Source organism: Bos indicus, chromosome X (genome assembly GCF_029378745.1).
Source record: "Bos indicus isolate NIAB-ARS_2022 breed Sahiwal x Tharparkar chromosome X, NIAB-ARS_B.indTharparkar_mat_pri_1.0, whole genome shotgun sequence".
Taxonomy (NCBI): domain Eukaryota; kingdom Metazoa; phylum Chordata; class Mammalia; order Artiodactyla; family Bovidae; genus Bos; species Bos indicus.
In genome coordinates this window covers 56,655,295-56,673,876 of record NC_091789.1, presented here as the reverse complement: position 1 = coordinate 56,673,876, position 18,582 = coordinate 56,655,295, and the positions used below count along the sequence as shown (strand labels likewise).

Here is an 18,582-nt window from a genome sequence, read left to right as displayed (position 1 = left end):
TACTGAAGCCCTCGCACTGTAGAGCCTGTGCTCTGCAAGAAGAGAAGCCAATGCAATGAGAAACCTGCACACCTCAACGAAGAGTTGCTCCTGCTCGTTGCAACTAGAGAAAGCCCGCACCCAGCAATGAAGACCTAGTGCAGCCAAAAATAAATAAGTAAATAAATATTTTAATAAAATACAGTATGGGAACAAAATAGAGGAAAGACTGGAATTAGGAAGCTCTTTTTGTGATTTGGACCTGGACTAAGATAAGCAAAAACAGAAAGAAAAATGGGAACAGATAGGGAAATTTTCAAATGAAATACAATTTACAAGATTATTTGATAACTGAACAGATAAGGATAATAATCAACTGGGGCTACCCAGGTGATGCAGCAGTAAAGAATCCACTTGCCAATGCAAGGGATTCAGGTTCGATCCCTGGGTCAGGAAGATCCTTAGAGTAGAAAATGGCAACCCACTCCAGTATTCTTGCCTGGAAAATTCCACAGACAGAGAAGCCTCGTGGGCCATAGTCCATGCGGTTGCAGAGAGTCAAACAGGACTAAGCACACGGCACACAATAGTCAAATATCCGTGAGACCAGAAGAAAATTGGCAACATTTCACAGTCATACAACCCATCCAGGTTAACACACAACCCTTAAAGATCTCATTTTTTTATGGCAAGAGACCTGAAGTAATGTTATATAGATCTAGTCCAACACCTCATTTTATAAGTAAGGGAAAAATGATATCCAGGGAGGGTCATACGGTTAGTGGCAGCATCCAAATCAGGACACAAGTCCAGAACTTTCAACTATATCAGACTGTCCTGCCTTGCAGGTAGTTTGGAATGAGAGAAGAAGGCAATTTGGGGTATGGTGAGTTTGCAGTGATCATGAGAAAACCAAGTACAAATGTTCTTTGAAATTACCATTATCATTTTTCAATACAATATAAGACATGTCACAAAGCAGTCTTTTTTTCCCTCCATGAAAACACAGTAATTGGAAGTTGCATTACTGATTAAGGATTCAGCACCAGATAATGGGTTAGCATTAAATAATAAGGTCATTCAAGTGGAGATGTCAAGTAGCCAATTGGAGACATGGGATTACAGCTGCAGATGTACAGAAGAATTTACTGTACGGATTCCTGTGTATTTATTAGAGCGGCAATTTTCTATTTTATAACTGAATATATTTCAGAGTCAAAATGGTTAATAACTCTCATATTTTTCATAGACAACAATATTTTGTATATTTATATTAGAATCAGTAATTGTGACAAGGAGAATTAAATCAAACTTCTGCCATATTTTCTGTAGCATGTAGCAAAATTTTATGAGTAAGCTCATTTCTGTAACAGCTGATGTGCAATTTCAAATTGCACCTCTAGGTTTCAAGCATGACAGCTGTATTACTCACTTTCTAAATTTTCTATGCTTTCCTGCTCAACAATAAAATAATTTCTCAAGCTTTAAGACTAGTCAAATATATCTTTAACAATAAAAGGACTGCAAGCAAAGAAAACTAAGTGCAAGGCAAAATGCTTTGATGCAACTTCAAATGCTAAGATGCTTTTCATTCTAAGGTTAAAATCCTGCCTTATCAGGTAGTTAGCATTTCTCTTCCGAGAGAATCTATGAATCATTTATATTTATTTTAGTAGTAACTGAAACATCTGTTTAGAAGAAAGATTTAAACATATGTAGATTTTAATCACAACAGAGGTAATATGAATTTTTTAACTACAGTCAATGATTTTTAGTCTATATTAATCCTAACACATAATTTGTAATTATCTTCTAGGTAATTTACTATTCATCACTATGAGATCTCACAAAGACAAGAGAGCTTTATAAACCTTTCAGCATATTTAAACAGCAAATATCCATGGTAACAGAGTACCTACACTCCAATTTCAGAAGTGGGAAAACACATTACTAAGGCAGGCCTTAGTTTGTTTCAATGTTGTAGTCAGTCGTGCGCATTAATGGTGAGTGGTTGGGGATAGTTTTCCACTCCACTCATAAAATGAATGAAGAAGTCAGCAATTAAGATTTTAAAACGCCTGCCATTTTGCAACATTATGGATGATAAGAACTCTAAATAAGTCACATGAAATAAGCAAAAATAATAATATATTTCTCAGAATTATCAGAACTCCATCTGCTTACACTTTATTAAAAATCCTTGTAGTCAGATATTAAATACAAAGTGTGCACTTCAAAAAAACAAGACAGTGGGAAGTAGAGGAACAAAGAATGAGAATTTGTGATTAGCAGAGGCAAAGTATTATATATGGGATGGATAAATAGCAGGGTCCTACTGTACAGCACAGGGAACTATATTCAATATCCTGTGATAAACCATAATGGAAAAGAATATATACATATCTGGGAGTGTGTGTGTGTATAACAGAGTCACTTTGCTGTAGAGAAGAAGTTAATACAATATTGTAATCAACTATACTTCAATAAAATTTTTTTAAATGAGGCACTGAAGAATACAAAAGGTATAATATATAAACAAAAATGCACACCACTTTATTATTTATAATAGAAAAAAACTGAAACAGATATGAATAGAGGAATGGTTTCATAAGTTCTGGAATATCTAGTACCAGGAATATTATGTAGTCATCAAATGAATAATTTAAATATCACAAAAAAGTTTATACGTTAAATGAAAATTTTTTATTACAGCATCTTATCCAGAAGAAAAGCGAACACTGCCCAATTCACTGTGTGAGGCAAAGTGATACAAAGGCATCACAAGAAAGGAAAATTACAGACCAATATCTCTTATGACTACCGATGCAAAAATCTTCAACAAAATAATAGCAAATCCAATCCAGCAGCAATTTAAAAGGATTATATACCATGAGCAATTACGATTAATCCCAGGAATGCAAGGGTGAATCATTATTAGAAATCAATATACTACATCACAGTAACAGAAGAGAAGAAACTGCATGATCATCTCAACAGACATGCAGAAAAAACATGTGACAAAATCTAACACCTTTTCATATTAAAAACATAGAACTAGGAATAAAAGGGAAATACCTCAATATGACAAAAAAGAACATCTGTGAAAAACCTACAGCTAATATACTCAATAGTGAAGGACAAAGCTTCTCACCTAAGATAAGGAAAAAAACAAGGATGCCTGCTTTTGCCAGGGGTATCTAGATCTTCTCTCTTTCAACACTGTACTAGAGATCTTGTCAGGGCAATTAAGCAAGGAAAAAAGTATCCAGATTGGAAAGGAAAAAACAGAACTATATAGTCATAGATGACATGATCTTAAATACAGAAAACCCTAAAGAATCTATACACAAAATATTATTAAAAATGAGTTCAGCAAAGTTGCAGGATACAAAATCAATATATGAAACACAACTGTATTTCTATACACTAGCAGTGAATAATCCAAAAAATGAAATTAAGAAAACAACTCCATTTACAACTATATTGAAAGAATAAAATGTTTAGGAATAAACTGAACCAAGGAACAAAAGACCTAATTAAGCATAGAAAACTATTTAAAAAATCACTGAAAGAAATTAAAGAAGGCCTAAATACATTCTGGCCCATGTTTATGGACTGGAATATTTAATAATACTATTAAGATAGCAACATTTCCCAAATTGATCTACAGATTCAATGAAATCTCTATCAAAATTCGAACTTCCCTTTTTGAACAAGTGACAACCTGATCCTAAATTTTGATAAAAAAAGAACAAAGTTGCAGAACTCATACTTTCTGATTTCAAATCAGAAAGCTAGAGTCATCAAAATATAAGGATAAGAATATCTTGCCATAGATAGCTATATGAATCAGTGGAATACAATCAAGAGTCCAGAACTAAACCTATATATGTCTATGACCAATTCATTTCCACAAAGGTACCAAGACCATTAGATAAGGAAAAAAATACAGTCTTTTCAACAAGTGGTGCTGGGACAACTGGATTTCTACATTCAAAATAATGAATCTGGAACTCCTACCTTATACCATATACAAAAAGTAACTCAAAAGGATCAAAGACCTAAAATGTAGGAACTAATTAAAGCTATAAAATTCTAAGAAGGAAACAGATGAAAAAATTTGCATGATCTTGGATTAAAGGATGGTTTTAAAAATATGACATGATAAGCACAGAACTCAAGAAAATATAAATTGGAATTCTTTAAAATTTAATTTTTTTGTGTATTAAAGGACACTATATCAAACGAACAGACACAATCAAGTGAAAAAACAACACAAAGAATGGGAAATATTCTTGCAAATCATGTATATAAGGGTCTAGTAGTCATCACGTATAAAGCATTCTTACAATTCAATAATAAAAAACAACACAACTTAAAAATGGGCAAAGGATTTGAAAAGACATTTTCCCAAAGAAGATATACAAATAGTAAGATAAGAAAAGATGCTCAAACATCATTAGTAATTAGAGAAATGAAAATCAAAATCACTATGTGTAAGACATAGTAGGATGGCTGTAATAAAAAAAGACAGACAATATAAAGTGTTGGAAAGGAAGTGGAGAAACTGGAATTTTCATGTATTGCTAGTAGAAATGTAAAATGGTACAGCCACTTTGGGAAACATTTTGGCAGTTTCCCAAAAAAGTGAACATAAAGTTATCACATGGCCCAGCAACTCCCAATGTATTTTCAAGAGAATTAAAAATAAAAATCCATATGAAAACTTATACCTGAATGTTCATATTAGTATTATTCATAAATAGCTCCAAAGTGGAAATAATCCCTCAGTTGATGATGAATTAAACAAAAAGTGATGTATCCATAAAATGGAATATTCAGTCATAGAAAGAAACTGCTATGGACTAGATGCTTGTCACCCCCTAAATCGGTATCTTGAAACCCTAATCCTCAATGTGATATTGAAGATGGGGCTTTGGGAGGTAATTAAGTTTATAAGACGTCATGAGGGTGGAGCCCTTGTGATGGGATTGGTGACCTTATAAGGGAACCAAAAGAGGATATTGCAGAAGACAGCATCTGCAAGCCAAGAAGAGTGTGCTCACCAGAACCTGTCCATGATGGCATTCTGATCTTGGACTTTCAGATTCCAGAACCACGAGTGTTTGTTTTTTAAACCACCCATCAATGATATTTGTTACAGGAGCCTGAGCTGACTTAAGACAGGAATGAAATATACTCTTATGTGCTATAACATGGATGAACTTTGAAAACAGTGAAAGACCACAGACACAAAAGGCCACATATTACATGCTGCTGCTGATGCTAAGTCATTTCAGTCATGTCCAACTTTGTGCGACCCCATAGACGGCAGCCCACCAGGCTCCCCGGTCCCTGGTATTCTCCAGGCCAGAACACTGGAGTGGGTTGCCATTTCCTTCTCCAATGCATGAAAGTGAAAAGTGAAAAAGTTGCTCAGTCGTGTCTGATTCCTAGCGACCCCATGGACGGCAGCCCACCAGGCTCCTCCGTCCATGGGATTTTCCATGAGTACATTTATATTAAATGTCCAGACAGGTAAATCCATAGAGAAAGTAGAAGAGTGGTTGCCAGGTGACAGAGGGAAATTAGGACTATTCACTAACAGGTATGGGTTTCTTTTGGAGTGATGTAAATATCCTGGACTTAGACATGGTGGTGGTTGCACAACATTGTGAATATATTAAAATTTCTGAATTATAGAATTATTAAAATGGTACCTTTTATCTCAATTTTTAACATTTTTTATCCAAATCATATTTATAACTGGAGAAGGCAATGGCACCCACTCCAGTACTCTTGCCTGGAAAATCCCATGGATGGAGGAGCATGGTAGGCTGCAGTCCATGGGGTCGCAAAGAGTCGGACACGACTGAGCGACTTCACTTTCACTTTTCACTTTAATGCATTGGAGAAGGAAATGGCAACCCACTCCAGTGTTCTTGCCTGGAGAATCTCAGGGACGGGGGAGCCTGGTGGGCTGCCGTCTATGGGGTCGCACAGAGTTGGACACGACTGAAGCGACCTAGCAGCAGCAGCAGATTATTTCTTCTTCTTTAAAAACCTCTTATTTTTCAGCATAGTATTGTTTATAACTAGAAAAAAACTGAAATCAACCTAAATATTCATTATTAGGGAAATGATTAAATTATGCTTCAGTTATTGAAAAAAATGAGATAAAGTAGTTGAAACAGCAGAGGTGACCAGGGATCAAACCTGTGACCCCTGCAGTGGAAGCACAGAGTCTTAACAGCTGGACTGCTAGGGAAGTCCCTTTGTGTGCCTTTTTAACACTGTGCAAACATACTGTATCTGTATAAGCTCTTAATGGTGGTAACCACAGCAGAGTTGGACTTGGAGACTTATTTTTAATTTTATGCCATTTGGTATTATTTTATATTTTAATAATTTTTTTTTGAAATAAAATGTTTGATTCTTCTTTTGTACAACAATTTCAAGTATCTAGAAGGCAATATTCAAGCATACACTGAATATAACAGTTGCTGTATGCAAGGAAAGCTTCTTCAAATGTTATTGTCTTTTCTGTTGTTGTTATTCTCTTTTACAATCAGAAAATGGATGTTGCAATAACGTGATCTACATTTTCTGAAGGACTGTTTGGAAATGCTGCCTCATAATGACAGTAATTTGCTACAAAGCCATTTTTTTGTGTTATAATGTGCCAGAGAAGAAAAAACACTGTTAGGTGGAAAACATCTCTACATATGAAGAGAAAACAAAATGAGAAATTATATTCCTGACAACAATGAAAAATTATGTATTATGGAGTGGTTTGTGATCTTATATATAATATGACCCTGGTGTAAAATTATTATACCTATAAGGACATGAAGGCCATTTATTACTAAAGAGAAAATTTGCTTGGATTAATGCATAGAAAGGTATTGATGATATATATATTAACAAGAACATTATACAAGTACTAAATTACATGAAAATGTACAAAAGGTTACCTGCAGCATGAGAAGCCTAAAAGGTACATTAGTAAAAATAAAGGATACATATTTCTTCTAATTCTTAATGCTGTCATAGAATCTTTAGGACTGAACAAAAATTGGAAGAAATTTACTTTGAGGTAGAAATGAAAATACCCGAAACAGAAATTCATACTTCTACTTATGGAGTAATAATGGCAATATAAGAAAAAAAAAAACCTACCTGCCATTCAAATTCGCTATCTGACCAATCCCAGTATGTGCTAATAGAAGAAGAGACATCACTGCAGACACTCCCTTCAGGAAATAAATCAAAAGACGTGAACTCTTGATCATCTAATAGGGAATAGCAATCATCTTGATCTCCAACAGAAACGGATGAAAACAGTTCTTCACTGCATTCTGAGCTGGCCACACTTGTTCCACAGGAAGTTAAGTTCCACCTTAAAAACGACACAAAGTCAATCACAACAGAAACTACAGAATCCATACAATTTTTTAAGATACAAACAGTTCAGTTCAGTCGCCCAGTCGTGTCCAACTCTTTGTGACCCCATGGACTGTAGCATGCCAGGCTTCCCTGTCCATCACCAACTCCCAGAGCTACAAACAAGATATATTTATTACATTTATGAGGAATATGAGCATATTTCTAGATACAATATACGATAATTATTTTCAAAAGAGCTCTTGTAAAGATGTATAGTAAAATATTTACGAATGAGTATGTCTGGAACCTATCTCAAAATTATACGGAAGGGATTGAGGAATGAGTGCATGTTCAGTCGCTTCAGTCGTCTGACTCTGTGTAATCTTATGGACTGTAGTCTGCCAGGTTCCTCTGTCCATGGGATTCTCCAGGCAAGAATACTGGAGTGGGTTGCCATGCCCTCCTCCAGGAGATCTTCCTGACCCAGGGATAGAACTTGCATCTCTTAGGTCTTCTGCATTGGTAGGTGGGTTCTTTACCACTAGAGCCACAGATAGGGGCATAGATAAAGTATGCTGCCGTATGTAATTACTGAAGCTGCATGATGGGCATATGGGGTTCATTACACTATTCTCTACTTTCATATCTGACTGGAGCCAGAATGAATTCAAATTCTTGCTCTGTCATTTGCCTGCTGTTTGATCTGAAACAAAACAAATCTTCGCCAAGCCTGGGTCATCATATTTAAAATGCAGTTACTATGAACATTATATGACAATGCATACAGAGCACTCAGTGGATATAAAATGTGCTCAATACATGGCAGCTATTATTATTTTTTTTTAATTACTGGTTTTAGGTTGTGCTGGATCTCTGTTGCTGTGCCCATGTTTTCTCTAGTTGCTGCAAGTGGGGGCTACTTCTCTAATTGTGGTGCATGGGTTTCTTATTGTGGTGGCTTCTCTTGTTGTGGAATATAGGCTCTAGGGTGCAGGCTGAATAGTTGTGGTGCACAGGCTTAGTTGTTCTGTGGCAGGTGGATTCTTAATCACTGTGGACGACCAGAGAAATCCACAGCTATTATTATTAAAGGAAGAGGGCAGTCAGTGCAGGGCAGAGAAAAGTACCAACACAGTATACAGGCAGAAGCTCAAAGTGTTTCTTATATTTAAGTAACTTTTGCAAATATGTTAGAATAAGAAAGGAGTCACGAATAAGATTAAAATGACCAATAATTCCACTAATTAGCAATAACTGATCCATAATATTTTGGTACTTTTTTCTACATGCATATGTATATTTTTATGCAATCAGTGTTTTGTGTGTGTATAGATATTAGTGCCCTATTTATTTTCACTTAACATTATATACTGAACATTTACCCAGCTATATTACTTGAAAACATTTTAATGCCTATATAGTCCATTGATTAAACATAATTTATTAAACATTATCCTTCAATAACAGGTACTTAGCTGTTCAAAATTCCATTTTTTGGTATTACAAATAATACTGAGATGAAACCTTTTTGTTTATAATTATTTATCCAAATATATAATCTCTTAGGATAAGTAACTTGAAAGGAAATTACTAAATCAAACAATATGAACACTTCTAAGGGTGATAGTATACTTAGCCAAGTACCTTTCTGAAATGTTACATAAGTTTACACTCCCTGCTGCTGCTGCTGCTAAGTCGCTTCAGTTGTGTCCAACTCGGTGCGACCCCAGAGACGGCAGCCCATCAAGCTCTGCCATCCCTGGGATTCTCCAGGCAAGAACACTGGAGTGGGTTGCCATTTCCTTCTCCAATGCATGAAAGTGAAAGTGAAGATGCTCAGTCGACTCTTAGTGACTCCATGGGCCACAGCCTACCAGGCCCCTCTGTCCATGGGATTTTCCAGGAAAGAGTACTGGAGTGGGGTGCCACTGCCTTCTCCATTACACTCCCTAAAGCAGTCTATAAAAGTGTTCATTTCACAACCTTAATAGCACTGAAATTTTCATTTTTAAAATTTTACCTAGCTGATAGGAGAAAAACTTTTTTATATCAATTTTTATTTCTTTGACTACTGTCAAGAACAAAATTAAAAATATTTATTAGCTATTTTACTACAGCATTTTACAATGTGTTAGTATTTTTCTTGTTGATTTTAAGAGTTCTTTATATAGTAAGGATATTAATATTTTGTCTGTATTATTTGTATGCAGGTCAAGAAGCAACAGTTAGAACTGGACATGGAAAAATGGACTGGTTCCAAATTGGGAAAGGAGTACGTCAAGGCTGTATCCTGTCACCCTGCTTATTTAACTTACATGCAGAGTATATCATGCGAAATGCTGGTCTGGATGAAGCACAAGCTGGAAAAAAGACTGCTGGGGGAAACATCAATAACCTCAGATATGCAGATGACAACACCCTTATGGCAGAAAGCAAAGAGGAACTAAAGAGCCTCTTGATGAAAGTGAAAGAAGAGAGTGAAAAAGCTGGCTTAAAACTCAACATTCAAAAAACTAAGATCATGGCGTTTGGTCCCATCACTTCATGGCAAATACATGGGGAAACAATGGAAAAGTGACAGACTTTATTTTGGGGGGCTCCAAATTCACTGCAGTTGGTGACTGAAGCCATGAAATAAAAAGACGTTTGCTCCTTGGAAGAAAAGCTATGACCAACCTAGACAGTGTAGTAAAAAGCAGAGACATTACTTTACCAATCAAGGTCCATATAGTTAAAATTTTGCTTTTTCCAGTAGTCCTGTATGCATGTAAGAGTTTGACCATAAAGAAAGCTAATCACCAAAGAATTGACACTTTTGAATTGTGGTACTGGAGAAGACTCTTGAGAGTCCCTTGGACTGCCAAGAGATCAAGCCAGTCAATCCTAAAGGAAATCATTCCTGAATATTCATTGGAAGGACTGATGCTGAAACTCCAATACTCTGGCCACCTGATACGTAGATTCATTAGAAAAGACCCTAATGCTGAGAAAGAATGTAGTCAGAAGAAGGGGATGACAGAGGACTAGACAGTTGGATGGCATCACTGACTGAATGGACATGAGCTTGAGCAAGCTCCAGGAGATGAAGGACAGGTATGCCTGGCATGCTGCAGTCCATGGGGTCTCAAAGAGTTGGACACTATCGAGCAACTGAACAACAAGTGTATTATCTGTTGCAGGGTTATGCATTTTTCTTTTTTTGGTCTTGAAACCTACAAATCTGTTTCCTTTTATAAATTTCCACTAGCTTTATATTATTGAGATAATCTTCATTGCTTTGGCAGTAGCCTAGGAAATTAATCCTTAGGACATGAGTTAGTATATCTGATACTAATAAGGTACTGAAATAATGACTTCCTCAAGAATAGCCTATTACTTACCTATTATTGGAGAAGGCGACGGCACCCCACTCCAGTACTCTTGCCTGGAAAATCCCACGGATGGCAGAGCCTGGTGGGCTGCAGGCCATGGGGTGGCTAAGAGTTGGACACGACTGAGTGACTTCACTCTTACTTTTCACTTTCATGCATTGGAGAAAGAAATGGCAACCCACTCCAGTGTTCTTGCCTGGAGAATCCCAGGGATGGGGGAGCCTGGTGGGCTGCCGTCTATGGGGTCGCACAGAGTCGGACACAACTGAAGTGACTTAGCAGCAGCAGTACTTATTATTAGGTTGTTTCTCATCCTTCATTAAATCCAGGTTTTTTCTTTAATTATGTATTCATTTTTTAATTTCCCCTCTTATTTTACATAGCTAATCTTAATTCCAAAGTTCTTGATTTATAAAATTTGGGCAATCTGACAATTTTATGGCACCTTTTCCTTTGTGATAAAGGCAGAGTATTTTAAAGCACTGAAACATACACAACATAAAACACTGAAACACACACGCTAACCTAGTATAGTTCCATAATATGAAAGCAGATGTCAACAAACTTTTATAAATAGGCAAAAACTCAAAATTCATCTAAGAATCCTAGAATACCTTTTAATATTACATAGCTTTATCACACGCTTGCTAGGTAAGCAGTATACGCATGTTTTAAAAAGATCAACAAACCTGGTAGAATTAACCTAATTGCTTCAGTCATGCAATAGGACAATAAAAAGCCTTGAATGGCAATTACAAGTTCTGTCCTTTCACACACTCAACAGACATTTAGTTAGTCAGTATCTTCAAAGTGCCAAGCACTGTGTCATGTACTAGGAAAAGCTGTCAGGTAATTGTTTTAATAGGAATTTCTTCTCAGCTTCAAAAATTTAGTAGAAATGTGTTTTTTTCATGAGTAATAATGACTCTCTTTTTTAAAAAAACTATGCCATATTTAATAATTGAAACATTAGGTCACTGACAAGGGAGTCTGGAATTTGCTTGATTTTGTGCTCTTACCTTACGGCAAAATCAGGATGTTCCTCAGTTTCAGATCTGTAACTTTTAATAGATATTACAAAGTTCTGGGTATTCTTAGAAGACTTAGCTCCTTGTTCTTTTCTTTTTTTAATTAACAACAAGGAAACTGATCTCATACTTGAAAGTCATTTACAAAACGGAAAAACAGCACTCTGAGTTTTCAAAAAATTCTCTTATCTTCTAATATGCAAATATTATTATTGTTGTTTTAAAACAATGTAGATAAAAACCAAGTAGGAAGTACTTTCATCCACTGCCAGTGGGAGTGTTATATTGGCACTGACATAATCTGTATATATAGATTTGGTACATATGTGTATAAAGCAATTTGGTAGTGTATATATAAAGAGATTTAAAAAGGTTCATTCCTTTGGACTCAGTAATTGCTTGGCTAAGAATCTATCCCTTTTCCCAAATAGAAATTTGGAAAAGAAGATGTATATACAAACTTGTCCAAATATTATAATAGCAAATAAAAAAGGGGCGAGACAAATGCTCCCAAAACATTGGGAATAATTAAATGAGTATATTTTATAATCATTAAAATCATATTTTTGGACCATTTATTGGAAAAGAAAATACAAGTGCAAATAACCTGGTCACAAATTTTATATATATAGCTTGATCCTGGTTTTTATTTATTTTTTTTTTGATCCTGGTTTTTAAAATTATATGTGTACAAAAAAATAATAACATTAATAGTAACAACAGGGAATTCTCTGGTAGTCCAGTGGTTAGAACTTGGTGCTCCCATTCCAGGGGCCCAGGTTCAATCTCTGGTCAGGGAACTAAGATCCTGCAAGCCTCATGGTACAGCCAAAAAAGGTAACATCATCAAAATGTTGACACCTGTTATCTGTGGTGAAAAGGATTATAAGTAGTCTTTATGGTTTTGTATATATGCCCACAATTTTTTCTAATGAGCTTTTATAATAGAAATTTAAGTGATGCTTTTAGACAGTTCTTTTGGCTTCAAACACGTAACACAAGAGCACCATGTACGTGCGCTCAGCACTGAACTCTTCAAACTTACAAAGCCCTTAAATCTTATTCCACTAAGAGAAAACTACCTAACACTAAGATCCTAGCCACAACCATGCAATTATTCACAAAGGACACTCTCTCCATATCTCAGAAGAAAAATGTTGAAAAGAATCCATGAAATGGGGTTTAACTCAGTAACTAGGCTTACTGCCAAAATTTTAATTAAAAAAAACAAAAAAGCCAAGAAGACTTATCCGCAAGGCATTTCAGCAATAATATACAGATGAAGGGCTTTCAATGGCATTTTTGTAAAATTAAGAAAAGTACATGCATCATATACATTCTTCTGAAGCCTTTCTCAGGAAGACCTAACCATTACCTCTGAGAATGAGTATCCAATGAGCACTGTGGAATCAAGTCCTACTGTCAATGATGAAAAGTCATTCCAAAGCCATCCTTTCTCAGTCAACAATCCCCTATCATCATGTGTATTCATCACTGACGTCCTGCTAGAATTCCCATACAACCACCTTGACCTCTGCTACTCTCTGGAGCCCAAAAGGCCATCAGGGTCCCAAGTTAGAACAGATGACACAACCCCCTAATCAGCTCATTCAAATTTCCAACTTTCATCCCAGCAACTTCAATTGTCTTGGGATCCTTACCCATCCCTCTTACCCCCTCTATAGTTTGGGAAGTAAACAACATTCCATGATATTTCTAAGGCTAATTCTTCCATTTAGCCTACTGAGTTAATCCCATCCATCTCTTTGTCATGCCACCTGCTCTAGTATTTTTTATTTCTCCTTTTCCTGTGGGCTTCTTCTAAGGAGCTAACATCCTATTCTTCGAAAATAAACACTAGACAAGGCAGAAAACAAAGAAACTTTCACTTTTTTTTCCCCCAAATTATCATCACATCTCCCTTTCCCTTCCCTGTTAAATTTATTGAAAAGTTTCTTCTATTCTTCCAACCTTTGTAACCCACAGTTCCACTCCTATTGCACTACTGAAATTGCTGTTCTGATTACTCCCCAATCTACATTTCTAACCTGGGTAGTTCTCCAAAGCCTTATCCCCATCCTCAATTTGTTGCAACAAATCCCTAAATAAAATTATTGCTGCCTCTGTAACATATCACTTCGTGAAATGTGGTTCTCCCACCTATAACTCACAGCTCTTCTGCACCTCCAATTTTCTAACAAGACAGGAAAACTGTGGGTGGAACAAAAGGCACCCAGTAGTCTTGGGCTTTTTCTAGTTAATGGGGCTAGAAATGGGGCTCTGAAATCACAGAACTGAGTAACTAACTGCTGTATACAATACGTAGTTCATTTTGTATCCTGCCAATAGGGTGTAGCAAAGTGAGACACTGTCCTCCCACATGCTTTTCACAATTGTTCAATGTCAAAGTACTGATGTACTCCTGAAAGAGGAAGAGAAAAACACACTGAGTAGTTCATATTAACCTCCTTCATCTCACAATTATAGGATCTACCAATATCGCTGTAATTTTTTCAATTTGCTAAAGGATATCCTTCATTTGATGACAATGGAAGTACAGTGGACAAAGGCTGAAAGAAAATCCACAGTTACATCAGAAAAATTCTATCCTCCAAACCAAAAAAAAAAAAGCCTTAAAAACTATATACATATATATTTCATATTGACATTTCAATTAAAAAATGTTTTTTGGCTTACTGAAATTTATTTTATTCTCCCCAAATTCCAGACAAATTCAACTTGGTCATAAAATCCTAAAAGATACTCCTAGGAAAGTGAATTCTCAGGAAGTTGGCCATGTTCATGTAATTTATTTTCCAGTGAACCTAGACCAGTGACACACCAATATAAGTGACAGGTGACTCTAAACACAGCAAACATTCAAACTTAGGGATCGTAAGTAATAGTGCCTTGACCCTCTTGGTTAATGAAGACTGCATAGATATCCCAGAGTCCAGTAAATGAGTGGGCACAAAACTGTCATCATCACAAGGCCCTTATCAATAGCATCATCTAAACAATCTCCACAGTTTTGTTATCAGGTAACAATGAAGATGCAAGATAAAGGTAAATCAATTATCTACCCACTGACAAGCTTTCTATTTTTAATGGGACTTATTTCACAATGATTAAACCCAAGACACGGCTTCCCTGGTGGCTCAAACAGTAAAGACTCCACCTGCAATATGGGAGACCTGGGTTCGATCCCTGGGTTGGGAAGATCCCCTGGAGGAGGGCATGGCAACTCACTCCAGTATTCCTGGCTGGAGAATGCCCATGGACAGAGGAGCCTGGCAGGTTATGGTCCATGGAGTCTCAGACAGTTGGACATGACTGAGCAACTAAGCACACAGCAAACCCAAGACACAATATCAGTACTCAACTATTCAGATCTGATTGTTGGATTGTTCCTTGAATTGATGAATAACGTGCTGTGAAGAAAAAAAGTGACCCATATGATTCTGAAATAAAAGAACTCCTTAAACTAAACTTTTCCCACATATATGATTTAGCTGTTTGCTTCTCTCTGAAAAGAAATGACTGGAAGCTTATGGTCCTCTCAAATGCCACCCTGAGGAGGGGATAAGAAGGCAGAACATTCCAGAAGGAAAAAGATTTAAAAAGCAAGGTAGCCTGGGGCAGAAACATCACCTGCTCTAAGAATTGCTAATTCTACTTTCCCTAAACTCAGCTGAGAAGAGTGCAGAGCAAGATACTTTAGACCTGCTGCTACCATTCCAAGCCCTGTGAAAAGGAGTTGTTGTTGTTTAGTCGCTAAGTCCTGTCAGACTCTTCATGACCCCCTGGACTGTAGCCTGCCAGACTCCTCTGTCCATTGGAGTTCCCAGGCAGGAATACTGGAGCTGGTTGCCACTTCCTTCTCCAGGGGATCTTCCCGACCCAGAGATTGAACCCGTGTCTCCTGGCATTAGCAGGTGGGTTCTTTACTGCTGAGCCACCAGGGAAGCCCAGGGTAGGAGAAGGGGTCTTGAAAAACAGGCAGTAACTAGAAAAAAATAACGCTAACTTGGAAAAAATGGGGTTGAACAAGAACCTCCCCCTCTATCTTCATCACCTCATTCTGGAAAACAACCTTGACCTTACCAAGGTCTGATAGACAAGGGGGAGAAAAACAAGGAGAAAATGGGGAGGAGGAGAAGGAACAGAACAGAACAATCTGTAAGAAATGTATTATTCACTGTTCTTCACTCCCCAACACCTCCACACATTTTGGGAGCACTTAACCCCTATCCCCACTCCCCTGCCCTCATCATTAGAGCAGGCTAATCCTGAGATCATTTAACTTTCCTGTGTATATGATTTACTCCAATGCGGCAAAACTTAAATATCAAATATGTGCACAAGTATTTTTATTTTCCAATGCAAACAATTCTAAGCACACTTGATTTCATAAATGTTACATTCATAGTAACATTTAGTCACATCCTGGGCTTCTGTGAGTTAGTCTAAGAAACTAACAACCATTTATAACACTGCAGCCATTAGCTCTGTTCCAAGTTTCATCACTGGCTCCAAAGGAGTAATCCTGGCTTTGCCAAACTCGGTTTTATGACCTTGAACTCAGTCTTTTCTCTCTAGGCCCCAGTTTCTTCATTTTTTATAACCAGGATTTGGAACAGTTAAAACAAACTTACCATGACTTTCTTTTCAAATGTATTACAGTGATGAGCTTCATCATTATTTAACTGTAACACCTTGTTTTCAGACTATAACTTTCTTTTAGGTAACAAACGTATTTTATACATTCCTGGTACTCAGTAGAAGCTCAGCAACTCTGTAGATTGATTTAAGGGATTGGTGGGGGAAGCATGCAAAAGGTATTAGAATGTGGAAGGATTTGTTTGTGCTCATATTGTAAAATGGACCAGAAATCAGAACTAGATGCCTTTGCCTTAATTCAGCTCCAGTATTTTCCATAGCTGAACCCCTCTCTCTTTCCCTCCTCCCTTGCCTCTCCTCCTCCTCCCTTTTTCTCCACACACCTTCCCCAGCCTGTTTGTGCGCCCCTATACAGGCTTCCCTGGTAGCTCAGCAGTAAAGAACATGCCTGCCAATGCAGAGACTTAAAGAGACTCAGGTTCGATCCCTGGGTCGGAAAGATTCCCTGGAGGAGGGCATGGCGACCCACTCCAGTATTCTTGCCTGGAGAATCCCATGGATAGAGGAGCCTGGTGGGCTATGGTCCATGCAGTAGCGAAGAGTGACATGAGCGATTGAGCCTGCACATACACGAATACATATAATATGCACCTATGTTATAGGTTGGGGCTGTGTGTAAAACATCTTCAAATTCCCCACATTTGATATAACACAAATGTCTGCATGATAGAATTCTCCAGAACACTCTACCTTCTAATAAAACTAGTTAGAGGATGCACCCTCTGAAGAAATTTGTATAAGCAAGCTCATCCTATGCTTCACTCCATCCCTCCACTGGCGGAGCAAACCAAAGGATGTGCTTCAGGAAAGAATCTTCCAGATTTAAGCTTATACATTTTGGCAGGGCCTAAAGCGCTAGGGCAAAGGGTTCACAGAAAAAGGAAAAAAAGAGAATCATCTGGTTTTCTAGAGCTTCACTAAAAAATGGGAGGCGGGTTGGAGGTTGGAAACAGCGCTATAAGACGTTTAAAAAATAGAGAAAGGAAGATTCTAGCTTTCAAAGTGCCACCTTTCAAAACGTCGACTGATTTTGATTTTGAGCCATCCGAAATCCTCTCTGTAGCATACCGGAATTGGAAGGGGTTAAACTTTTGCGGGTGGATGGAAACAGGGAAGCATCTAAAAATCAAGGGTGGGGGTCTGGGATTCGCAGGGTACAGATGGGGCAGGAGGGGGAAGGGAAGAGTAGCTGGGTCAGAAGATGAATGGGGTGGGGGGAGAGAGTAAAATGCCGGCTAAAAGGAAAATCGGAGGGAAGGGGTGAAATAGGGAGGGGGAGAGGGAAGGAGCCCGGGAATGAGAGCTGGGTGGAGAAAGGTGGGGGAGGGGGCAACTGAACGCACAGCCCCTAGGCTGAGGGCCAGGATCGGGGGGAGCCGGCGTTGTCCGACTGGAGGCAGGGGTGCGGTAAATTTGCTCCTGCCCTCAGCAGAGGATTGTACCTGTTGGTGTGGAAGCGGTGGAGCGGGTCCGTGCGATGGCAAGACGAGAGCTGGCAGCCGAAATCGCTGATGTCCAGGCAGCCCGGCTCCTCGCTCGGGCAGGTGCCCACCCCACGAGGGGGTCCCAGAAGCGGGAAGGGCTCCTCGGGAGTTAGAAACTTCTCGTATGAAGTGGTGGCTGACGCCTCGTCGGACATGGCTGGAGATGGCCTGGCTCGGACTCCCCACTCCGGCCCGGGGCTGCTCCCGCGCCTGCCCCTGCCCCCACTCTAACCTGTCCGCGGCCCACTGCTGCCCGGGGAGCGCCTGGCGGCTCGCAGGGGCTGCTCCAGGCCACCCAATCAGCGCCTCAGTGGCTTCTGCAGCCACCTCAGCTGTCGTCGCGGCTGCCCGACCTAGCCCAGCGTAGCGCCGCCGCCGCCGCCACCCGGCCCGCCCACCGCGCTCGCCACTCGCGACTGCAGCAGTCTGCCAGGCGCCCGCAGGGAGGGGAAGGGCGGCGGGAAGCCGCTCCCTGTGCCCCCTGCTGGCGCGGAGGAGGAACTGAATCTCCGCCTGCCGCAGCCCGCGCCGCCGGCTCCGCCCCGCCCCGCCCCGCCCTTCGCGCGTCGAATCAGGGATTCCAGGAGCTGTAAGAGCCCGACGCTTCAGGCCAACCTCCTCCTCCACTTTCTCACCCTTGGCGGATTACTAAGC

At 38.8% G+C, this 18,582-nt stretch overlaps 1 protein-coding gene across 2 annotated transcripts in view; it reads right to left on the bottom strand.

Moving 5' to 3' along the window:
* The window catches only part of FAM199X (family with sequence similarity 199, X-linked), a 30,893-nt gene extending 12,543 nt beyond the window's left edge, over positions 1 to 18,350 (bottom strand). Inside the window, exons 1-2 of one of the 2 annotated variants that reach the window (XM_019956146.2) lie at positions 17,887 to 18,350; positions 7,159 to 7,378 (exon numbers count right to left, since the gene is read on the bottom strand). In XM_019956146.2, coding sequence (XP_019811705.1) covers positions 7,159 to 7,378; positions 17,887 to 18,083 — 417 coding nt within the window. In that variant the 5' untranslated portion in view covers positions 18,084 to 18,350. The remainder of the gene's footprint in view (positions 1 to 7,158; positions 7,379 to 17,886) is intronic. The other variant, XM_019956145.2, reaches the window with a different exon arrangement.
* Positions 18,351 to 18,582: the final 232 nt, after the last annotated feature.